Source organism: Chroicocephalus ridibundus, chromosome 7 (assembly GCF_963924245.1).
Source record: "Chroicocephalus ridibundus chromosome 7, bChrRid1.1, whole genome shotgun sequence".
In the NCBI taxonomy this organism is placed as follows: domain Eukaryota; kingdom Metazoa; phylum Chordata; class Aves; order Charadriiformes; family Laridae; genus Chroicocephalus; species Chroicocephalus ridibundus.
Window position 1 is genome coordinate 19,533,267 of NC_086290.1, and position 22,804 is coordinate 19,556,070.

At 38.6% G+C, this 22,804-nt stretch overlaps 1 protein-coding gene across 8 annotated transcripts in view; it reads right to left on the reverse strand.

Moving 5' to 3' along the window:
• Window positions 1-5,974: 5,974 nt before the first annotated feature.
• The window catches only part of LOC134518662 (prolyl endopeptidase FAP-like), a 43,799-nt gene continuing 26,969 nt past the window's right edge, over window positions 5,975-22,804 (reverse strand). For 2 of the 8 annotated variants that reach the window (XM_063341713.1, XM_063341714.1), the window contains exons 17-24: window positions 22,202-22,271; window positions 20,781-20,975; window positions 17,305-17,359; window positions 13,988-14,087; window positions 10,867-10,931; window positions 9,903-9,975; window positions 9,555-9,628; window positions 5,978-7,687 (exon numbers count right to left, since the gene is read on the reverse strand). In XM_063341713.1, coding sequence (XP_063197783.1) covers window positions 7,586-7,687; window positions 9,555-9,628; window positions 9,903-9,975; window positions 10,867-10,931; window positions 13,988-14,087; window positions 17,305-17,359; window positions 20,781-20,975; window positions 22,202-22,271 — 734 coding nt within the window. In that variant the 3' untranslated portion in view covers window positions 5,978-7,585. Of the gene's footprint in view, window positions 7,688-9,554; window positions 9,629-9,902; window positions 9,976-10,866; window positions 10,932-13,987; window positions 14,088-17,304; window positions 17,360-20,780; window positions 20,976-22,201; window positions 22,272-22,804 lie in introns of those variants that run through there. The other 6 variants (XM_063341711.1, XM_063341712.1, XM_063341715.1 and 3 more) reach the window with 6 other exon arrangements.

Consider the following 22,804-nt stretch of genomic DNA (forward strand, 5'->3'; position numbering starts at 1 on the left):
TTATTGGGATCTCCTTTTTAATTAATACTTATTTTCCCCTCTTTTCCCCACGTCCTCTTCCCCATGTCCTCTTTCTTCCTGCTCCTAACTGTATTTTCACATCTGTTCAAAATCATGGATTCCCAGTCATTGATTGGCATAGGATATACAAACTTGCATACATATTTATCAAGCTTGGCTTTTCTTTCGTTTGAAACGACCCGAATTACCATCTCCATATACCAGCCTTTCATAGGCAAACAATTGTGTAACGTCTAAGACATGGTGCCAAAGGAGCCAAAATAAGCCTGGAAACAACCTTATACCCCAAATCTACTTATTTTCATTAGAAGTCAATTTCACTGAGATACTTTGTCGTCTCTATCTCAGAATTATGTTTTAATCTACTTTCTATTTAAACATTATAAGAGTTATACGGGGATGCAAAATCACAGTTTAAATGTAAGTAAAAGTCCAGCACTAAGTATTAGAAGGCACTGGCCCTCCATGGAGCTGGTCGGCTTTATGGCTCCTGCAGGAGAAGGCTGCCCAGCCCTGCAGTACCCAGACAGGACAGCAGATGGGGATCAAAGGGCCGTTTAGACCTTTCATACACCACGATGACACGTACACACTTGTTGAAATGGATTGCTACAGACAATTGTCTCACTCCACGTTGAGCTGAAGATACATAGCTTTCTAAACAGGCAATACAGACTGTAAGACAATATCATCTTCTCCGGGAAACAGGCAGTTCCTTTCTTTTTGTTTAGCTCTGTTTATTTTCTTATGTCAGATAAAGTTCCTTGTTTACAGTAGGATGATTTCAGAAAAAAATATATGAGACAGAGCAGCTCAATGCACCGGGTTGGGCAGATTGTTACGCAGGCTATATCAACTAGCGGGTCATCTAGCATCTACAAGGTGACTGATTATTTGCTTTTCAAGTGCTACACAGACAATAAAAAGTACAGGAAAGGAGTGAACTGCCATCAAGAGCCGTGCAACCTTCAGTTGCCATAACTGAATCTATAGTAATATGTATTTCAAACAAGAGTTACCAAACAGAAGTAGGTAACTGTAACGAGTGTATGAAACATGCATACGCACTCAGGTTTTTTTTCCTCTCACATTGTAAAATACAACGGTTAGATGGCACCTTTTGGCAAAAGTCAAGGGCAACCTCTCTCTCCTCTATATTATAGTTCACATGAGACAGTAATTCAACTGAGTCAGACTAAGAGACAGAACCTGAAGGTGACCTGCCTTCAGGAAAGTTTCATCTTAATGCTTTTTCATGATTGACTTGGAGTCATTAAAAAATCTATATCTTGGGTTCACTGTATTTGGAGTTGATCAAAGCTTCCTGTACCATCATCTCAGCACCAGGTAATGTCTGCTATTAAAGACAGGGTACTGCACTCACTGGACAAAAATTCCTTGGGAAAGTTCCAGAAGAGGTAAAACAAGAAGCAGAATTCTTACCAGCTGCACACTGAACCCGATGCTCTAAGCAGTGACAATTCCAGTTGGCATGACTTTTCAGAAAAATAGGACCGATGTATTTGTTATAACTGGCTAGCATACTCTGAATATCATAATTTTCTAGGATGTTTCTCTCAACTCTTTAACTGCTGGTACAAGAAAATAATAATTAAAAAATGTTAAATTGTTAAGATTTGAACATTTTAATGAATTAGGAAGTTGATGACTTCCAAAAATAAAAAAATCCCCAACAAATGCTTTCAAAAAGTGAAATCCCCACATTCTTCTGTGTATTTCTTCATTACATGTTTATTGTTATTGTATTATTATCCATTACTTATCTACATATCATGGGAGGGAGGAGGATGTATCTTGGGGTATGACTGCAGGCCCACACCCTTTTCTTTCTTACGTCGCATGGAAAGCATTCTCTCTGTAACCTTGTCAGCCGTGAGTTCAGAGGCTGGGCTGTGCAGCCCCTTTTATTTTCCTATCCTTGCTACATGATAATCAGCCAAAAGAGCCCTGCATTCCCATTCTGGGGATTAGTGCAACATATATAGGAAGAACATATGTAAACACATACATACATAAACCATATGCATCATGTTACATACATACACTTGTCCATAAACCTAACACACACAAATGTGTGCATATGTATGTATACAACTCTACTTTGGAGAGCAAGAATGGCTTTCTGAAACAGAGGATTAGTTTAGGGTCTCTAAGTCTTTCCGCAGCGTGCAATTCCATGCTCACTGCTGTGGATGTCAATGGGTTTGTACATCGGGAAAGAGAGCTATTGTAACTGTGCTGTAGCCCACACTGTCTGCTCACATAAATTGGAATCGCTCCATTTGAAGTCAATGGAGCTGCATCAATTTGCGCAAGCAGAAGAGCTGGCCAAGTACGTACTAGTTACTTTACATTTTGAGAAGACAATGTTCATAATTGAAAGTAATACCAAATGCTCTTAGCAAATACTATGAATTATTCAGATTAAATATAGAGCCTTCAAATGACTCTATAAAATGTTCTAAACAGCTGTGCCTTGTAATTGGAACTGCCTGGCAAACTGGAAAGTATTGAACGTAGTCTGAATTTGACTTGATATCTGAATAAAATGAGTATAACACTAACCATGTTCTGGAGCCTGGCTGGGTTTATACTTGGTTTCCTACTAATGCTGTTTTCTCTTCAGGCCTTTTCTTCTTTGCAGCTGCAGTAATCCTAAGTAAAGCAAAGTACGTAGCTCCACGTTTGAGGTATAAGGATTGCGTGTTCATTTATATGTGCAATTCACACAGCATGAATGAGGTAGATGATGAAAACAGGTGTTGGGGAACGAATGGTTTTGAGTGAAACCAGTGGTTTCACTACTATTTATGTACACTTCAGTTCCTAGAATAAAGCAGGTTTTGCTTTGCAGCTCTAGCTTGATTTTCTAAAAGCTAAACAGGATTCATAGTGGAAACTGACTTGTAAACAACTGTATCTGTGGCTGTTTATCAAGGGCCTGTCAACTTAATTCAGAACAACTATGTCCCATCTTCAAAGGCTTGTATACCTTGTATATATGAGATATTTGAAGACCAAGTTTCATCGTCTGAAGTGGTATTTTTTGGTATCTGAAGCGTGAGGTTCTTATTCAAAAGGGAAAAGAGGGGCAGAAAGTGCTCAGCATTTTCTGAAAACTGGATCCTCTAAAACATCTGAGGGTGGGAAGCAAAACTTTGAGGATGTTCATTCATCGGCTTAGAAAATCTTGTCATAAAAGCTGTAATTTCTTAGTTCCATAATAAGCTGTGTCCCAGCATTGGCTCTTACATACCATATTCTATGTCTGCAATATAGATATATATACTTTTTATTCATATGTAAGGGTAACCCTTCAACATATTTTTGTTAGCTTCAGCTTGATTCCTCAGGAAAAGCCCTTTCACCTTGAACTGTGTTAAAGCTCTGTTACAGAAGAGCCTATACTGCAGGCCAGATTAAAAAGGAATGGTGCAAATAACTGTCTAGTGAATGTCTTGTGGTGATGCTTATAACATGAATTGTGACTGCAGACAGCAATGCAGAATGGAAAAAAGTTCTCTTTCATAGAATCACAGAATCTTCATGGTTGGAAAGGACCTTTGAGATCATCAAGTCCAACCATACACAAAAAAACCCCTACAATCTCTGTCACTAGAGCATGCAAAACAATGGCAGACTGCCCCATGCAGTGCCTCACTTGGATGTGTCTGCAGTCTCGGAAGCTTGACTACCTTACGTTCTCCTACAAATGGACCTTGAGCTTGTTTGGAGGTTCTAGCAGGGGAGCCCAGCTACCGTATACCCTTGACCGATGAACGGTACGTCTCTATTGGGGAAGGTTGTCCTCTTCGACCGACCGTGCAGCTTCGGGAGGGACGCACATGGATTGGTGAGGGAGGAAGGGGACACCCGCCTAGCCAGCCAGATCAGCTGAATCAACCCTGGCTGATTCGGGATTCAATGGGGTAACAGATGTCGCAGCCAGATCGTTGTCACATCTTTTTTTTTTTTTTAAATAATGAATTTTTAAAGGAACCAGACTGTCTGTATGCTTCAGGACGTAAGGTTAGGTATGATCACCAAATATTTAACCTGATCTCTTTTTTTCTTTCTCTGAAAAGACCCAATTGGATGATCGAGTTCCGTTTTGGACAGATGCCTACCCTGTAAGGGGATAAAACCAAAGACCCACATAAAACTGGATGGATTTTATTGTTGACTTTAAGAAAAACTCCAGTGTAGTCTTGAAGTTCTACTAGACATTAAGTAACTCCAGTATTTAGGTTTTAATGGGGAGGGGGACCAACGTGGTCTCTACAGAAGCATGATCCTGAAAGTACTGTAAGATGAAGCTGGGAAGACACTGTATGATAGCTGCCCAGTCCATATTCAGGAGCGTCCTAGCATGCCTCAGATGCCCAGAACAAGCTGGTAAAAGCAGAAGCCAGATGACAGAGCCAAAGCTCCAATACTTTAAGCCACTTATTCAGCAGCTCGGTATACTCAGAACAGAAGCTCTGGGCAATGGTCTGTCTGACCACAAAAGCAGAGCTCTTTCAGAACTTCATTAACTGACTATTTCTTAAGATTTTTAAGCTGTACTTATAACAGCTGAAAGACTTTGCTCTGTGAATAGTGTTTTAGGAAAAGAAAAAATACAGTTAAGAAGGATTATCAACTGTTGAGACTTGCATGTAAAAAAGCTTTCTAGAGAAGAAAAGGCTTGGGACGATCTTATCACTGTATATAAATATCTGAAGGGATGGTGTAAAGATGACAGCCAGGCTCTTTTCAGCGGTGCCCAGTGACAGAACAAGAGGCAACAAACTGAAACACAGAAGGTTCTGTCTGAACACTTTTTTACTATGAGGGTGACTAAGCACTGGCAAAGGTGGTCCAGACAGGTTGTGGAGTCTCCATCCTTTTAGATATTCAGAAGCCATCTGGACATAGTCCTGGGCTCCTGGCTGTAGGTGACCCTGCTTGAACAGAGAGGTGGGACAAGATGACCTCCAAAGTTCCCTTCCAACCCCAACCATTCTATGATTCTGTGGTGCTGCGATGGTAGGTATGAAGTGCTCTGCACCATTTCTAATAAATGACCACAATGTTACCGGTTATCAGCACAGGCCAGCAATGTGATGTTCTGTATGTTTTAAAGAGTTTTTTTTTTTGGCACTCACAGCATCCTAGGACATGTTCCCCCAGGTCATCTAAATACATAGTTGCTCAGTTATAAAGCTTTCAGGTTAGACATTATTCCATCAACTCAGCGTAAATGTCACACTCTGCTGAAGACATATTCCCATTCTTTGGTAAGAACACTGTGTAAGGCAAATAAATTAACAACATAAAAAACAATGAAGCAAAACTGGCAGCAGCATGATGCACTTATTTTTTTCATGTTTTATCCCCACACCTGCTTCCTACAAGCCAAGGTAAATGGTGGACAGTTTGGAAGATGTGTACTCTGATTGCCTTAGGAGACAAACAAACATAAAAGCAGATTAATAATGAAACACCTAATGCATCCCTTGGGAAAGAGGCACCTTCTGTTATTTTATTTGACACATTTTCCTGTAATGTCCCTTATTCCAAATACTTCCAGAAGCTTCTGACTACAGACCTGTGGGCAGGGTGTGAACAACACATTGCATCACTTTATTTCTTATGGTATCCACAAAGGACCACTTTCTCTCACCAAATGTTCAGAGCTTATAGGATTTCCAAAAGTATAAATAAAAATAAAGGCACAGAAATTTTAAAAGAATTTTATATATGGATATTTATGTGAGATTGATACCACGCTTTTTTGAAAATTGCGCTCGGTTCCTATTGACATATTCAGGTATCTAATAAGCATCTGGGATAAGAGCTTGATTTTTCTCTCTTTTACCACAATTTTGCAATGGTTTCTGTGGTGTTGTATCAATATAAGAAACTGAGAGTTAAATCTCAGTAAATTCAACTCAATTGTATTCCTTATTTGTAAAATAACAACATTATTGAGACTACTGTTGTGTGCAACAAATGCACATAGGACCATATAATCAACATCTAATTAGCCCCACTTCATGTTATATTTGCTTAATGTTAACTTTCTTAGAGCTATAATTTTTTCCTTTAACCATTATAGCAGTTGAATTTTAATTACATTACCAACAAAAAGCTCATTAACGTCACGTAATTGGCAGCGTTTCCAAAAAAACCTGAACTAATTGAGTATTTTCTGAAGAGTTCCCATCAAAGTATAATTTAACCATTACAAACAGCTTGGCAACTACATTTACATAAAGATGTGTCTGAGGAATGTTCTCATGTGTGGAAAATCAGATTTGATATTGCCATTAACAAAACGAAGGAAGCTGTTACATAGCAAATCACTTCCACATTTTAATGATTTTGGCTAAACCCCATGTTTTTGTCAAGAGGGTCAAATGAAACCCCTTGCTTCTCCACAAAGAAGCAGCAACTGATCTCTGACTGAGAGTTAGGAAACAGCTTGTTTGTGGGAATACTACTCCTCAATCTTTTTCAGGTTGTTTTGTACTCTCACCAGCTAAATAGCAGAGATGAGATACTGTGTTAGACAGATCACGGTTCTTATGCAGTAGGCTAACTCAGAATTTTTTAAACACATGACCAGAGAATCATTTCATGACAATGGATCCCTTGCCAATTACCTTGTTCATATTCTTGTATTACGACAGGACTGATTTAATTACTAATCAAAAGAATACAAGTATTCCAATCATTATTAGCCTCTAGCATTTTTAAAAGACCCCCTAAAATAGTTTCACTGGAAACAAAGCAAAGAAAGCCTGTATAATCCTTTGATCCTTCCTCTCCAGTCTGGGATGAATGACATCGAGATTAATTTGAATGCTCAGGTGATGATTAGAGATTAAAAACAGGCTAATATGTCTCACATATTCTGAATACAGGGAGAAAAAACACTGAGATAAAATAGCTAAAATGTCCTGCTTTCATATTTAAACCTGAACGCTGAGAGCTTTTCAGAATAAAGGTTTCAAATAAGAGTTGAATAAAATTTGAACACAGCATTCAATATTCTCGATAATTATCCAAACTTCAGCTTTAAATATTGTGTGTTCCTATCCCTGCTCGGATTCTTTCCAAGAAACTGGAAATAAATTTTGAGCAACTGGTTCTTGTTAGGATGCTAATTAGGTATGTGCACTGCTTTCTTTGTCCTTTCCCATTTTACCGTTGCAGTTAACAAATGCAAGCATATTCAACTGGCAGTGTGCCTTTGCAATGGACAATGGACCACCTATCTTTGGTTTGCGGAATGTTAGTTTAAGCAAGATGGCAGTAATCCACATGGCATTTTACATTCTGACTTTATTTTTTCTATCAAACAGGTGTTAAATGTGCCAAAACATGTATTAGCATAACATTTGCTAATATACAATATCAAAAGTGGATGTAAACATCAAGTTTAAAACTTCAAAGTTCCTGTTATCAATTCACCTGAAAATTATATAAGCTGGGCACTGTTACCATTGCATTCTCCCAGAGATGTATCAGATGCCTTAGTGTGCTCTGAATAGCCTACTTATTCTGACAAAGAAAAACATTTTTTGAGGAAGTGGGTCATATGTGTGTAGAGATGTTTGCTGGAAAGGCCTGGAATTCCATGGTTCTGATCAGTATACCACTGAAAAAGAAAAAAAATAGTGATGTTTTCAATTCTGCAATAGTTAAAATAATACAAGGACTTTATTTTACTACCATATAGAAGAAAGGGGATGCATCAAGAAAACAGAGGGACTTGGTCAATAGCCAGCTGACTATGAACCAGAAGTGTGCCCAGGTGGCCAAGAAGACCAGCAGCATCCCGGCTTGTATCAGAAATAGTGTAGTTGGCAGCACTGGTGAGGTCCCACCTCGAGTACTGTGTTTGGTTTTGGGCCCCTCACTGCAAGAAAGACATTGAGGTGCTGGACTGTGTCCAGAGAAGGGCAACAAAGCTGGTGAGGGGTGTAGAGTACAAGTCTTATGAGGAGCAGCTGAGGGAACTGGGGTTGTTTAATCTGGAGAAAAGGAGGCTGAGGGGAGACCTCATCGCTCTCTACAACTACCTGAAAGGAGGTTGTAGCGAGGTGAGTGTTGGTCACTTCTTCCAAATAACAAGCGATAGGATGAAAGGAAATCAGCTCAAGTTGCGCCAGGGGAGGTTTAGATTGGATATCAGGAAAAAAAAATTCTTCACCAAAAGGGTTATCAAACATTGGAACAGGCTGTCTGGTGAAGTGGCTGAGTGACCGCACCTGAAGGTATGACTTGCTATTCTATGACTTGCTAATCTTTTTTTTCATCAGTTTCCACTATGTTCATATTCTTGCTGAAAAAAAGTTTCTAAACCTCCTGTAATCTAGGAGTAAGCATTACTGCCTGAGTACTGACAAGTCAGTTGTATCAAGTCAGGCAAAGAAGCTTTGAGATTCCCTTAGGGAAGAAATGCCTTTGACCTGCAGCATGGCCTTGGCAATAGGGGTCACAGTCTTGCTTAGGAATACTGGGCTCTAGGCAACAAGCTTTCAGCTAAATGTTTTGGAATTCTATTAAAAATATCTTGCCTTACAGCAGGGCCATGAACATTATGAATGGTGTACTGCAAATAAAATACACAAATGAATTATGCTAACTCTTGGAAATAAATGACATTCCCCTGTAGCTGAACTAGAATGACTACAACTGCATACAGTATTCCAGATACTTGAGAAATAACCTGCGTTTGCTAAATATCAGTGAAGGAGGCAGAAAATGTGGAATACGCAAAAGGGCCTACAAACCCTGAGTACAAGGGAATCCCTGTGTGATCCCTTTTGGGGGAGTTCATGGCCCTGGGAAAGTGGACTCAGGCAGAAGGACAGTATATTTGATAGCAGGCAAATATTTTGGTCATTAGCCCCCCAGAAAAGGGGAGAGGGGGCTTATGCATGTAATTCAGAACTACTTTTCCCTTGTGCATTCCTCATTTATATCCTCTAACCTCTTGCCTATGTGTTTCTCTCTTTGCCTGCACCTGCTACCCCAAGCAAGTTTTGCAGAGAACTTGTTTTTTTTCTGATCCTGAATATACTACTTGTACCCTTTTTGCTTGTTTCACCTCGTGCCTGTGGCAGGCATGTCCAGTTCAAGATAGAATCCATCAGAACCAGTGATGATTTTGGCCCCAGAAGTCAGCTCCTTCATCTATTCTCTCTTTTACTAGCTATCAGCAACTTTCATAAGGAGGCTGGATTCTCATTCTCCCTGGTTCATTTTAAAAGCCTCTAAGTTATTCTTGAGAAATCCTGCTAGCATCCAAAGGGTAAGAAGGGGGGGGGGGGGGGGGAAAAGAGCAGACAAATCCTCTGAGGAAGAAATTGTTTATGAAGAGCAACAAATGCACTCACAATTGCCAGATTTTGAAGCATGTTCAGTTGAACTAGGTTCTTGAAAACATTGCCAAATGTCAGATAAACTTATTGATAAAGCTATAAACCACTGTTCAAAATTAAAAATAGTCTGTTATTTACCATTGCCTGGAAATCCACCTGTGCATTAACCAGAGCTTTTGCGATTTGAGCTGAGTTCTGAAAATGTACATTATCTGAAAAAGGGAAAAAAAAGAAGATTAGCTGTTGAGCTGCTGAAACGTGTAAATACCACAAAGCATAAAGTTATAGTGCATTAAGTTGTGTCCACCAATTATCAAGTGATACAGTTGACATTACTGAGAATGAGTAGGCATCTTATAATATGTCATATGGAAATCTACCAAAGATCTAAGTACTGACCCTAATCAAAGGCACAGAAAGATGCCTAATGTTTTTCAAACAAAGTGATTCTGGCTCTGTATTTGTACTGCCATGTGCAAACCTCACCATCTGCTGTTCCATGGATGAGAAGATACTCTACGTTTTGGAAATTCTTTGCTCTTGCCATCACAGTTGAATTCTGTTGAGAGGAAAAATGAACAGTTCAGCAGTTTCAATGTAAACCACTCAGTCACAGACATGAAAGGCTTTCATTACCTATTAGAACAACAATCAAAGAGTTGGGCTGGCATAATAATGATAGCAGTGACTTCATATCAATCTGAGATTATAGTAGAAGCCATATATACTTAATGCCTATTCTAAGGGCCAGTTCATCAAAAGCACAGCACTTGCCATATGTCATTCCCTGAACACTATAATTCCTGGCTACCCAAACAGCTCTACCAGGGCACTTTGGTATTGAGCATTTCTTTCTTTAAGTTGGGATGGAGAATAGGTACTGAGACCACAATCCAAAATCTTTAATAGGAGTCTTTCCACTAACTTCTTTGGACATTAATTCAGGCCTGTCTGTATCCAGAGCTGGTATGTGTGCAGCTAGAGGAAGCTACAGACTTCCTATCAATGTGAAGAAAAGAAGAAAGGTAATCTGTTCCAGGTAGGGAAAGCTGTTCTGGCCATTTAGTATGCTTATGATGTTATTATCAGAGAGCTAAATTGGCATGAAGCAGTTTGCATACCATAGTTAACAGTACCAACCAAAACATTATAAACATCAACATTTTAACCCCTGTCATGTGAGTCCTTTCCTAGGCTAATGGTTTGCACTGGAAGAACTGTCTCACTTGTCCATGTAAGAAAATAAAGATCGTTCAATTTGGCTTACTTAGGATTGATAAATACAAACCCACAAGTAACTATGGAGATACAAATTTCACAGCAGTAGTTTAGCTGCTACTGGACTGCCACTATGAGAGACAATGGGTCATTTTCTTTCTTCACAGTTTTATTTGTCCAAAGAAGTGTGATTCAAGTTTAAGGCAGATCAACATAGAAAGAGAGTTCTCACCTTGTAGTGCTCAAGATTATCGGACTGTACAGGAAGACCCATAAATCGTTCTGTGTAGATAGACGCTATGATATTAAAGAAGAAAAAAGCTATAGATAAAGAATGTACCGATATTTTTGTGCCTCCAGTGACATGAGGCAAATTAGATGTTGTTTATTTTAACTGTATCTGTTCTGCTTGGTTTCCTCCCAATACACCAAATTTAGACATATTTTAAAAAATGAACTATGAAGGTTAATTAATAAAAGTCCTCCAAACTGTCCTTGCAGAAACAATGGTTTGATACTCATCTGCGGAACCAACAGAAGTTTTGTGGATAAAGGTAATCAACTTGTACTGCTTTATGCTATTGGCTTGAACTCCAGAAGTCAGCAAATCAGCCAATGAGCCAGTAAAGGTGCATGGTGGAAAGATGACAGACTATTTTTGACAACTGTAAGAGAAGCTGAGCAGAATTCCAATCTGGGATGTGTATGTGTGTATACAGTATATATATAACATATATATGGATATATATGTTGTCCTTTTCCTAGTGAATGCATACATGCAGCAGTTAAGGGGAGCAGGAAATGATACAGGCTTGCACTGAAAAAGTGGTGCAATTGCTGTTGAGGTCTCTGTTAAATTCCTTTTTCTAACTACAACAAAGACTGTTAGCAGATTTGACAAAAAAAATGTGAATAACTGAACACTATCTATCACCAAGAAATCAGTAGGAACAGCTATCTTTGAGCTGCCTGGGTATTTGTAATTTAACTAAGAGCTGTTAGGAAAATTTGTGGAAAACTGACGCAGCAGCTGTCACTACCAGAACATTACTTTCTTTATGACCTTGCCTTGAAAGAGTAACTGACACATATTGAGCAGTCAAGCTGCAGTATTACATGAATTTTATTTTTTTAACAGAGTCAGGGCTTTCTGACGAAGAAGAGCTGGCATCTTTCCCTCCCATAAGATAGGTGATGGCCACTGTAACCAGTAAAGAATTGGGATTGTCTACCTTGTTGTCCAGTTTGGTACACTGCATTAGAATAATTTTGTTAAAAAGCAGAAATGAGAATCCTCCCAGAAAAGGAAAATGATTCAATGTACTCATGTTACCATGGTTTATTATGTATCCTTCACATATGTTACCACTGAGTGCTAAAGACATGTATTATGTCTCCCAGATCAGCCAAGTAAGGCTCCTGATGATGATTTGTAATAAACTAAGTACCAAAAAAATCTAAGAAGTAGCCTATCTTTTATCAAAATCCTTTATCATTCAATGAAAACAGAAAATGTGCAATATCTGTTGTCAACACAGTGTCAAACAACCATATTGGGCTTAAGTTTTCAATAAAATAGACTCTTTCTGAATGGCTGGTATTTCTACAGTATTCTGAGCCAAATTCTCCACTCTCTTCTACCAGTATAGCTACAACAAGTCCACAGAGGTCAGCAGAATTACATTATAATGACTAAGTGGAAGATTCGGCTTGTCAATTACTGAGGAAGAAAAAGGAGATAAATTGCGAATTTTAATAAAACAATCACAGATCTAATGCTTTTAATGATACATCGTCCCCGAATGCAATTTCCCTTGCCATCTTGTAACTGTTCAACTGTTATTAACTCTGACACAAAATGGAGGTGAGTGGGAGGATTTCAGAGAAAAGATTATAGTCCAGACTCTAATCTGTGCATTAAAAGAGGGTGGGACAGAATCTGGAAGCTCTAGGGGACAGTACATCCTCTGACATACTGATACTACTTAAAGATTCAAATATGTAGCATCCTGTAGTTTTGCCCCTAACACAGTTCACCCTGACATTAACATGATCTGTTTGCCAAAACTTATGACTCATGACTTCCTTCTGTTTCCTTCCTTCCTTCCTTCCTTCCTTCCTTCCTTAGTGGAGGTACTTTTGCCTGTTTGGATTTTACAATGTGTTTTTAGTAAGATTCTTTAACTCCCTCCTGAAAATTCAGCTAAAGTAAAAATTCAATGGTGCGGGTCTAATCTACTTTATCTTAAAAACTTAATTCAATTTTCAAGGCTTGGACAAATGTTTATGACTCTTCTTTTTTTGAAGGACTTTTTCAAAAATAGTGCTTTATGCCTGCATTCTGGAAATAATTTTGTGATCATGAGTGAAAATGTCTCTAAAAAATCTTGATGCCAGTGAAAACATGAAGATTACGCTTCCTGTATCATACAAATGTTTTCCCCTTTGTTTGCAAAACACCATAAATACAAGGAATGTCTGTGCTAGCAGTCAGGGAAGGAATCTTTCCCATTTAACCAAAAATTTTCTCATAACCAAGACTTCTTAGCAAACGACCATATGCTAAGTAAATGTGTTCAAAGTGCTACATTTTGCTCACTGAAAACATGTATGCCATGCTTCTTTTTTGTACTAAGGTTCCTTTACACCATGCCAAAAGCTTAACAGGTCTGCAAGTAAGTATGAGTATGTGCCTGCTTTATTCACACAGTAAGGCCCTAGGAGTGTACTCCTGGAGTTGTTTCCTCTGAACAGCCTGGGGTCTAAGTCAATAAACATAAATAAAAATATGTCTTGTAACACAACAACGCAGGAGGTGTGGCTGAGAAACGTCGAAAGGGAAAAATATTTTGAAATATTTTTTAAAAAAATTGTATCAGGCACAACTGAGTCCCTCTCTTTATTTCGGGAAATAACTGCAATCATCAGAGATACTGATTCCTGATGGAGATCATCTGCAGTATCTGAAGTTGAAGTGCACTGTGATTCCGTTGCTGGCAGAAAAATAATTTCAGCTGTTTCTGAATTCAGTGATACTCTTTTAACAGGATTTTTAGGAAGAACACTCCTCAGTATAGCTGTTTATCAAGAGGACTTTACACACTTACTGTTACAGATGTGCATGTGGAATTATCTGGGCATACCTTCTTCTGTGTGACAAAGTCTCTTTCAAACTGCCAGTTGCAGTTACTTTCACCAAGGAAAACACTAAACTTAAAGAGTTTTATGTCTAGATAATTGCAATGTCTTTAAGTAAGTTTCATACCGCCAGTCTCCTGCAAGGATTTCATTTAGAAAGTCATTAAATGCTACATCTTGCTTTCCAAGTCAGTATTTATGACAAGTTTCCATACCGTAATATTCCCAGCTGGAAACAGGAGCCACAGCCATTCCACATTTAAATACTCCACTGCCAGATCCAAGAGCCAAAGAAGTTACGTACCCACCATAGGACTAGAGAGAAATCACAGACAGTTTAAAATTATTGGTGAAGTATCATTTTGTTTTCTGAATCAAACTCATATAAATTAATTCCAAAGTAAATATTTTGCTTTGAATGCATGGAGGACAAAGCAACAAAAGCTTTTTAATTTTTTTTTTTAAATTAATTTATTTCAAATGGATCTGATGTGATTTCTTGTGAGAGAGATTAGACAATTTTATTGAATCACTTCTTTTTTACTACTTCTTCAATGCTTATCACAGTATACTCTTATTACCACTTAGAATCATAGAAAAATCTAAGTTGGTAGGGTCCTTCAAGGTAATCTAGTGCAACCTCTATCTCAAAACAGGGCTAACTTCAGATTTAAATGCTGTTGATCAGAGTCACGTTCCCTACACCGGCTCCCTACTCAATCTGTTTGAACACTGATCACTGTTAAGTAAAATTTTTTTCCTAACAAAACTTCCCTGGTGGCAATTTGGATTCGCTGCCTCTCATCCTTTCAGTTTGCACCTCCAAGAAGAGTTACAGGGTTTTTTCCTCCCTTAACAAACTACCTAGCTTTTTCTAATGATCGGCATATTGAACCTGCCCCATCATCGGTACCAACAGGCTCAGCTACTTGAGAACTTGAGGTTGGCGCAATTCCTCCCTACTGCCTGCCGCTGTTCCTGTTATTTTCTGGCCTGATTCCTCAAACTGGGATCCAGCAAGGAAGAATAAGTTCACAGCTGAAAGTTAGGTAAAGTAGTAAGTAAGCGTGGATATCAAAATAGATGTGTGCAACTGTGCGAGGCTAGTTGCTGAGACAGGAAGATATTGTAAATAAAATGCATTTGGTTTGGCTGTCCATAGGATGTGGAACTGGGGTTGGAAAATACTTGTATAAGGTCTTTGGGTAATAATGGGTTACTGTTTACTTTGGAAGTGAGAGAGGGATAAAAATATGGGGTGTATCATGAAGAATTCTGAAGATTATCAACCTCATCAGTAGTGTATGAAAGACTAAGGGAAACAAGCAAACTATTAAATATTTTTTGTTACAAAAGTTAGTCCTTCCCTCCTCTTGACATTCCAGCTTGAAATGACAGTGAGAGATATGCTAATGGAAACAATAATTTGTACAATTTTTCCATCTCGTTTGATTGACTCATTTGATCTTTTAAAAAAAACAGTCCACAAAGCTAAAAAGTAAAGGATTAGGATCAGGCAGATGAATCTATACACTATAACAGGCAGAGAGATAGAGTTCAAAACCTGAATTTCTTTAGTGCTTATTTAAGAGCTTTTGACACCTAGAAGAGTTTGGTGAGTCTGAAAGTACAATGAGCTGCGTAGTCCCTGCACACCTGCCAAGCTGTAGGCTACAAATAAGGAGACACCTTTCAACTCCTTGCAAAGGTTATAGACCAGGAAATGGTATAATAAATAGAAAAAAATGGAAAAAAACACTGACAGGTTTGGCAATAGTGTCGTTATTTGAATATTACATCTGCTACTGGGATACAATGCTTTAGATGTGTGAAATCTTTTAATCAGTTCTGGAAACGCTGTGGTGAAATAAAATATGATGTGATTAAAAAAAAAAAAATATTTTCATGTGGCCTTAACTTAATGTCACTTTAGAATTACTCACTTGTAAGTGTCTGTGTCACTTAATTTTACCATATGGTACTCCATTTTATCCTGGTGTTATAGCAGTGTTTGACCAAAGTAATTTAAGTATTAGTTGGTAAAATCTTCATAGAAAGATTTTAGCAACCCTGCTCAGGCAAATTCTATAGTTACGACTGAACTGAATCTTATAAGATCCATCCTCTAGTGTGTTTCTGGGCAGGCCTCTTACAATGAAACTGGGCCAATGAAAACAAACAAACAAACAAAAACCAGTAAAAAAATAAACAAAACAAACAGTGACAGATCAGAAGAATTCTCCTGGCAAAGACAGGCAGTTAAAGGGAATGAAATAAAAGGTCTTTCTGAAAGATAATCAGAGAAAAGTGAACATGTATAAGGAGAAAAATATTGTATAATGTTAATGAGTGGCTAACATACCGGTTTATTCTGTAAATTTTTAAAATTAGTGCTGCCTGTTACTGCTGGATAGCTGATACTGATTCACTCAGAGACAGAGTAAGGGTGGCTAACACAGGTCTGGCCTCCAACTGCCTTTAGCATTCCTTACAGTACTGTCCCTAATCCACGAGACCCTCAGGTGTTGCTTATCTGCTCATTCTGCTGCATAGTATGATTCTGTTATGCTAAAGCTGCTGAAGCTGGGTAGGAAGCAGGGCTTCAGTTCTGTCTATGCATTCTTGATCCAGTCATTCACGATGAACATAAGAAATTGAGTCAGATGGCCTAAACATCTTTAAAAATCTCTGTAAAAGGGCTGTGTGGCATTTGTGCCACTGAAGTTGTCTTCAGCTCTCCCATACCACTAGTAAGTTTGCATCTCATTTCCATGAATCGTCCTACTTTGAAGCTGACAGCACAGGTAAAAGAATCCAAACTATTCCAATAATAATTTTTCTCCTATTAGAAGGCAGTTCCATCCTAAAATTTGTACTTGAGGTAGGCTACTCTATTTCTCAGTGCCTAAGGGTAGTGGAATTTGGCCATTTAAGAATAAGGACTTACAAAGCAAAGTACATGAAAAAATCAAAGATGAAAAATAGAGTGGCTAATTATTTGGAATGACTCCTATACTGTCCAATTTTTCCACTTCTTGGTGAAGCTGTCAATGTTGTCCACACCTCAGACTCATGTTTATCCCTGCTGACCATTTCAAAGCCAGCCAAGTATACAGTGATTCAGAATGATGCACGCGTCACATGTCTGATGAGAGATATTCATAGGACTTTTCTCATTATTTTAATCTCAGATCAGAAAGGACAATACTTGAATTTTGACACCATGCCAGTAAGTCCCTAAGTTAAAAGTAAAGCCAATTAAAACATCTCAGTTTTGCTTAACTTCAAGTCCAAACAATGTATGACATAAGCTTTTCAAAATTCCCTCTTGAGCTGCCAAAGATCCCTTTTCGGGGGCTTGGACTGTTGCAGTTGCATGTATATAGGCACAAACAAGAATTATTCCCTTTGGCAATACTATCAAACACTGGCAGAGAAAACTTCATACAGATTTAGGACAGAATAAGGAAGAACTGAAAAAATTATACTGCAGGATTATTTGAAGATAGATACAAAAACCCCAACCACTTACCCAGCCCCATATTGCTATTCGTTTCTCATCAATAAAACCCATTTCTATAAATTTTCTGTGGAAAAGAAAATCGCAGATATAAATGCATTATTACAAAACATTTCTAATACTATAAAAAATTAGCAAAAAAAATTTTTTCTTTCACTTTCTTCACACATCCCACCAATTTGAGCAAACTGACAATCAGCATAGCATGTCTGATTTCTACAAAGCATCAATTATTCAATTAATAGATATTTGAGAGGAAAAGGAAGACTTTTTCTTGAAAGAACAGAAAATGCTGAAATTAGTACTTTCTTCATAATAATTTTTGTTCCAGTGTATGAGGACTCTGCACAACTGGCTTCTTGGCAAAAAAAGTTATTTTTTCTCATACTTAGAAATCACCTGATTAGACTAGATTAAACATCATACAGCAAGTTCACTGATGATACCAAGCTGACACTCCAGAGGGCCGTGCTGCCATCCAGCGTGACCTGGACAGGCTGGAGAGCTGGGCAGAGAAGAACCTAATGAGGTTCAACAAAAGCAAGTGCAAGGTCCTCCACCTGGGGAGGAAGAATGCTAAGCACCAGTATAGGTTAGGGGTGGACCTGCTGGGAAGTAGTTCTGAGGAGAAGGATCTGGGGGTCCCGGTAGACAGTAAACTATCCATGAGCCAACAATGTGCCCTTGTTGCCAAAAAGGCCAATGGAATCCTGGGCTGCATAGGGAAGAGTGTGGCCAGTAGGACGAAGGAGGTCATTCTCCCCCTCTACTCTGCAGTGGTGAGGCCACAACTGGAATACCGCGTCCAGTTTTTGGGCTCCCCAGTTCAAGAGGGAAAGGGAACTGCTGGAGCGAGTCCAGCAAAGGGCAACTAAGATGATTGAGGGAGTGGAGCATCTCCCTTATGAGGAAAGGCTGAAAGAGTTGGGACTCTTTAGCCTGGAGAAGGCCGAGGGGAGACATTATGGCATACAAGTATCTAAAGGGTGGGTTGAAGGAGGATGGGGCCAGACTCTTTTCAATGGTTCCCAGTGACAGGACAAGGGGCAATGGGCACAAGTTGGAACATAGGAAGTTCCGTTCACATACACGGAAAAACTTCTTTACGGTGAGGGTGACAGAGCAGTGGAACAGGCTGCCCAGGGAGGGTGTGGAGTCCCCTTCTCTGGAGATTTTCAAGACCCGCCTGGATGCAGTCCTGAGGAATGTGCTCTAGGCAATCCTGCTTTAGCAGGGGAGTTGGACTAGATGATCTCTAGAGGTCCCTTCCAACTCTGAAGATTCTGTGATTCTGTGATACATTATACTCATGTTGTACACGTGCACATATATATATGCACAGACATACACTCACACACATGCAGAGAAAAAAGTTCAAAAATGTGTACTCCTACTAATAACCATATTTCATTTCCCATAGCTCTACCTTCCCACAGGCTAGTGTAATTTTCATTGTTTTAGTGCCAAAGGTGCTGGATTACCATTAACTGACCTTATCCTGCAAGATGTTCAACATACTCATCTTACGAGTTGATACTCTGATGTCTCAAAAGGCACAGTATCAACTTCTGAGATTAAGGATTCCCTGGAGCAATAAAGTTTTTTATGTGCCTGAAAAGTGAAGAGTGCATACTGCTACAATAATAAAAAATGAGGAAAACATTTTCTCATGCTCCAACTATGAGCTTGCAATGGAGGAAAGGTGCACCTTTCTTATGCTCTCAGTAGTCAAACAGGCCAAAGAGAATCATAAATATTAGGTCTCCTACAAAAATCCTGCTGCATCTGAGTCTGAAGACTGCATTTGCAGAGCTGTATTAGCAACAGCAAAGGGATACAACAAATGACCACAAAGGTCTGAGAGTGACAGATAAACAAAATAGGTTCAGATACATCCCAGGACACATACTAGCCTAATTTTACTAGGACAAGCACGAGTGACTGACAACAGCCAAAATGCAGGATAATATCTGGGTGGGACAATGTTGGAAAAGCCAAAAAATTATTCAGTTTTGTTACATTGCTGTCTTAATCCCCGAGGTTCCTCCTACAGTAAAAGCCCCTCCAAGAACTTTCCACTAGAGTATAGGATCCTCTCTAAAAATCATGCATCTTAAACCATGTGTTAGATCAGGAAGATGGAATGCAATACATTTAACTGAATAAAAATTTAGTCTAGGTGCTGACAGAAAGCTGGGAAGTGTGAAGTCTGCGGTCATTTCTTCACAGCCTGTCTCAGCAGATTTTGCAACTGCAGAATCAGTTTAGGTTCCCTCTGCCTCTGACATTTTATCTCTGAGTGACGATTCAGAGCAATAAAAAAACATTGTCTCTTTTGTGATATTTTAAAGCATGCCGTTGCTGCTAAAAGTTTCAAGATAGAAAATCAAATAATGCATTAATAGAAAACCCTGACATGATATACAGCTATTCTGTTTCATTTATCACTGAAAAGGATAATGGTGTGCTTGTATCATTGAAGAGCAAATGAATTATCACAAAGCAGAAAGAGGAAGGAACAGATACCCTCCTCACACACACTTGTAAATACAGGCAGTGTTCTCAAACAAGTAGAGAAAGCTGTGGAAACGTGGACTGCTACATCCAATTTGTAGCTAAGCTACTCAGAGGCCGGTCTATTACTGGGGGAAAGAGGGTATTTACTATTGCACCTGGAAATCTATCCATGCTCTGATGGGCCAAATTCCAGATCAAAGGCTAGACTAAATTCCTTATTCCTGCCTTGTACTCATTTCTGTGGGGTTCAAACTAATACTTCTTTAAATGCTCACTTTAGCAGTGCTATTGCATCTCTAAGTTAGCAGGCAGCCTTTCTTTACAAAACATCAGCTTTATCTCCCTCCCCAAAGCTCCTTAGGGCATTATCTTCCTTTGGAACACTTTACGTGTTTTGATGCAAAGAAGCAACTGTTGGGGAACAACTACCAGAGGACCTCAGACACTTCCTGTTGTTCATTACTATCCTGAAATAGCATGGAAGGCAAGTTTATGACTAACCGACCTCTAGAAGGCTTGTGTCAGGATTCAGCTACAAACTTCACATTTGACCTTTAGCTAACCACTGTGGTACATCATTATGGATCTTTGGCTAATTGCTACGGTCACTGAGGTAGGTTTCCCCTACAGGGAAAACTTCAGAATAATGAATAATACATTGGCTTACCTCTCACCACTGATACTTGAATTTCTGTAGGCCTAGGATTGAAGCCTCTGATGATGGTCTTATAAAATGGAATTGGTGAGGTCCAAATGTGGATTTAGTAGCATATAGACTTAACACACCACACAAAATCTCACTGACATCAAGCACCTCAGTAACATTTTATTTCTACAAGTCTTCTTGTCTTATTCCCTGGAGACCTCAGTGCTCCAGAAGAAAGGCTGAGAAGTATATTTAATATTTTTTTCCACATTACTTCTTGTTGGTATGTAAATACAACAGTCATACGAGGAGATATTCTACTTACTTCACTGCCGAGATTTGGTCCTCAACTTCATAAACTCCTAGTCTTCGATATACTGCATGCAAAATCTTGTCACCTTGATAAGCTGTCCCTCTGCCATCCACCAGAGCAACAATAATTCCCTCTTTGCTTGCAAGATAGGTTATCCAGCTAATGCTGAATGTTTCCTTTACATTCTGACTGCAAGGTCCTCCATACCTGAGGACAAAAATTCACACATTTTCAACTCATACTTATAAATTTATAAATAATTACTGGATACCGGACTCTAGCTATAGGTACTTCTTACATTTTCTCCACAAGTATTTTGCTATATGTCTGTGGTTCAGAAAGCTTAATAGACAAACAATTCAACTACCATTTTCATATGTTTGTACGATTTTGATATCCAAAATCCATTTTAATCCTTTAGGTCTTATGCCTATGCAAATCATTAGTTTTAGTTCAGGCTAGGGGTGCAGCATCAGGTGCTTGTCCTAAGGGGAATCATTGGAAGACTCATCCTCAAAGACTCAGTTCTTTCCTCTCTCCAAACTCCTCAGGTGTAGTAGCCCTTTTTTGGTGCTTTTCTGCATTTGCTCTATGCGTGCAGTCAGCAATGACAAAGAAAAGAGGAGAAAAAAGTTCCCTACACTTTCTGGCCATCCCCAGACCTTCTTTGTTTCAGTAGGGAATATCATGTGCTGTTGGAGCTGTGGGCAGAACACACCCCACACAGCTGAGCAATACAGAGAGACACTCGTCATGAGAATGGCCTAATGCGAATTACACATTTGACCTCAAGGATACAACCCACTTAATCTTCTACTCTAAACTTCATTCAAACATACTTAGCATTCTTGGACCTTTGGATCATCACTGGTTAATACAAAATGATGCAAGGTTTATTCCACCCACTCAGCTTTCCTTTCTGCCTCTCATTTTTTTTGCACCACTGCAATTTTTGTTGTGTTTCCTGCCTGCAATAAATTAAACTCATGTCAAATGCTCTTTAGAAGGAACATTTGATCAAAGAAGCCGGTCCACATGGTTTAGGTGTGTTTGGGTTTTTTTCTTAAAAAATGAAGAAGGCTCTTGTATTTTTCATATTAGCAAAGCTAAAATCAGTAATTTCAGACTGCCTCATGATAAACAGAAGCAGCAAGAGAGCTAAGAACTCCAAGCCCACATGTTTTTATCCTTTTTCTTTCTCTGAGGAACTAATCCTTGCCATGCTCAGATTAACATTAAAAACCCCATTGATTTCCATTGGGTTGAATTTCTATTCCTGAAATATATTTAAAAACCCACCACAACAAACAAAATGGAAGGAAGTGGTTTTTCTTTTGCTTCATAATGTTGCAAATGTCCTAGGTTTTGTTAAATTATAAGAACTATGTTTTCCGACATAACAACAACATTCAAAGAAAGAAAATGTTACATACACCTGAATAAGCAGAGGGTACTTCTTAGATCTATCAAATTGTGGAGGTAGAAGCATTTTGTACCACAAAGCTAGAAAAGACATATTAAAACTATATTGTTAATGGTTAAAATGATTCCTTCAAGCATAATCCAGAGTTTGGTGTCATCATACATGAAAATCAATCAGCACAAACTACACAATGCACAAACTGTGCATCACAGAACTGATGCAAGTAACTTTTTATATTGAGCTGTTGAAGAAGACTTTGAAGAAATAAAGTGCCCACTTTTAATATAGCTATGCATAAAATTATTATTTCACATAACTCTAGGTTCTCAGTTTTACAGGTGTCTAGAAAAACACAACTAGGAATATAACTGTTGTTAAGATTATGAGAAATTAATTTTGGAAACTTCACACTGATTCATTTCCATGGAATATTATTTGTGAAGTCACTAGTGAAAACAACAGTGTATGCAAGTCAATATGTGTAACACATGAACAGCAGTTTACATTTCACATTTTATTACCACCATACTATAATATTTTTACATTATATTTAAACACTCTAGCCAATAGTATTAAAGAATTTTAAAAAAAATGCTTTCTGAAGCAGAGATGT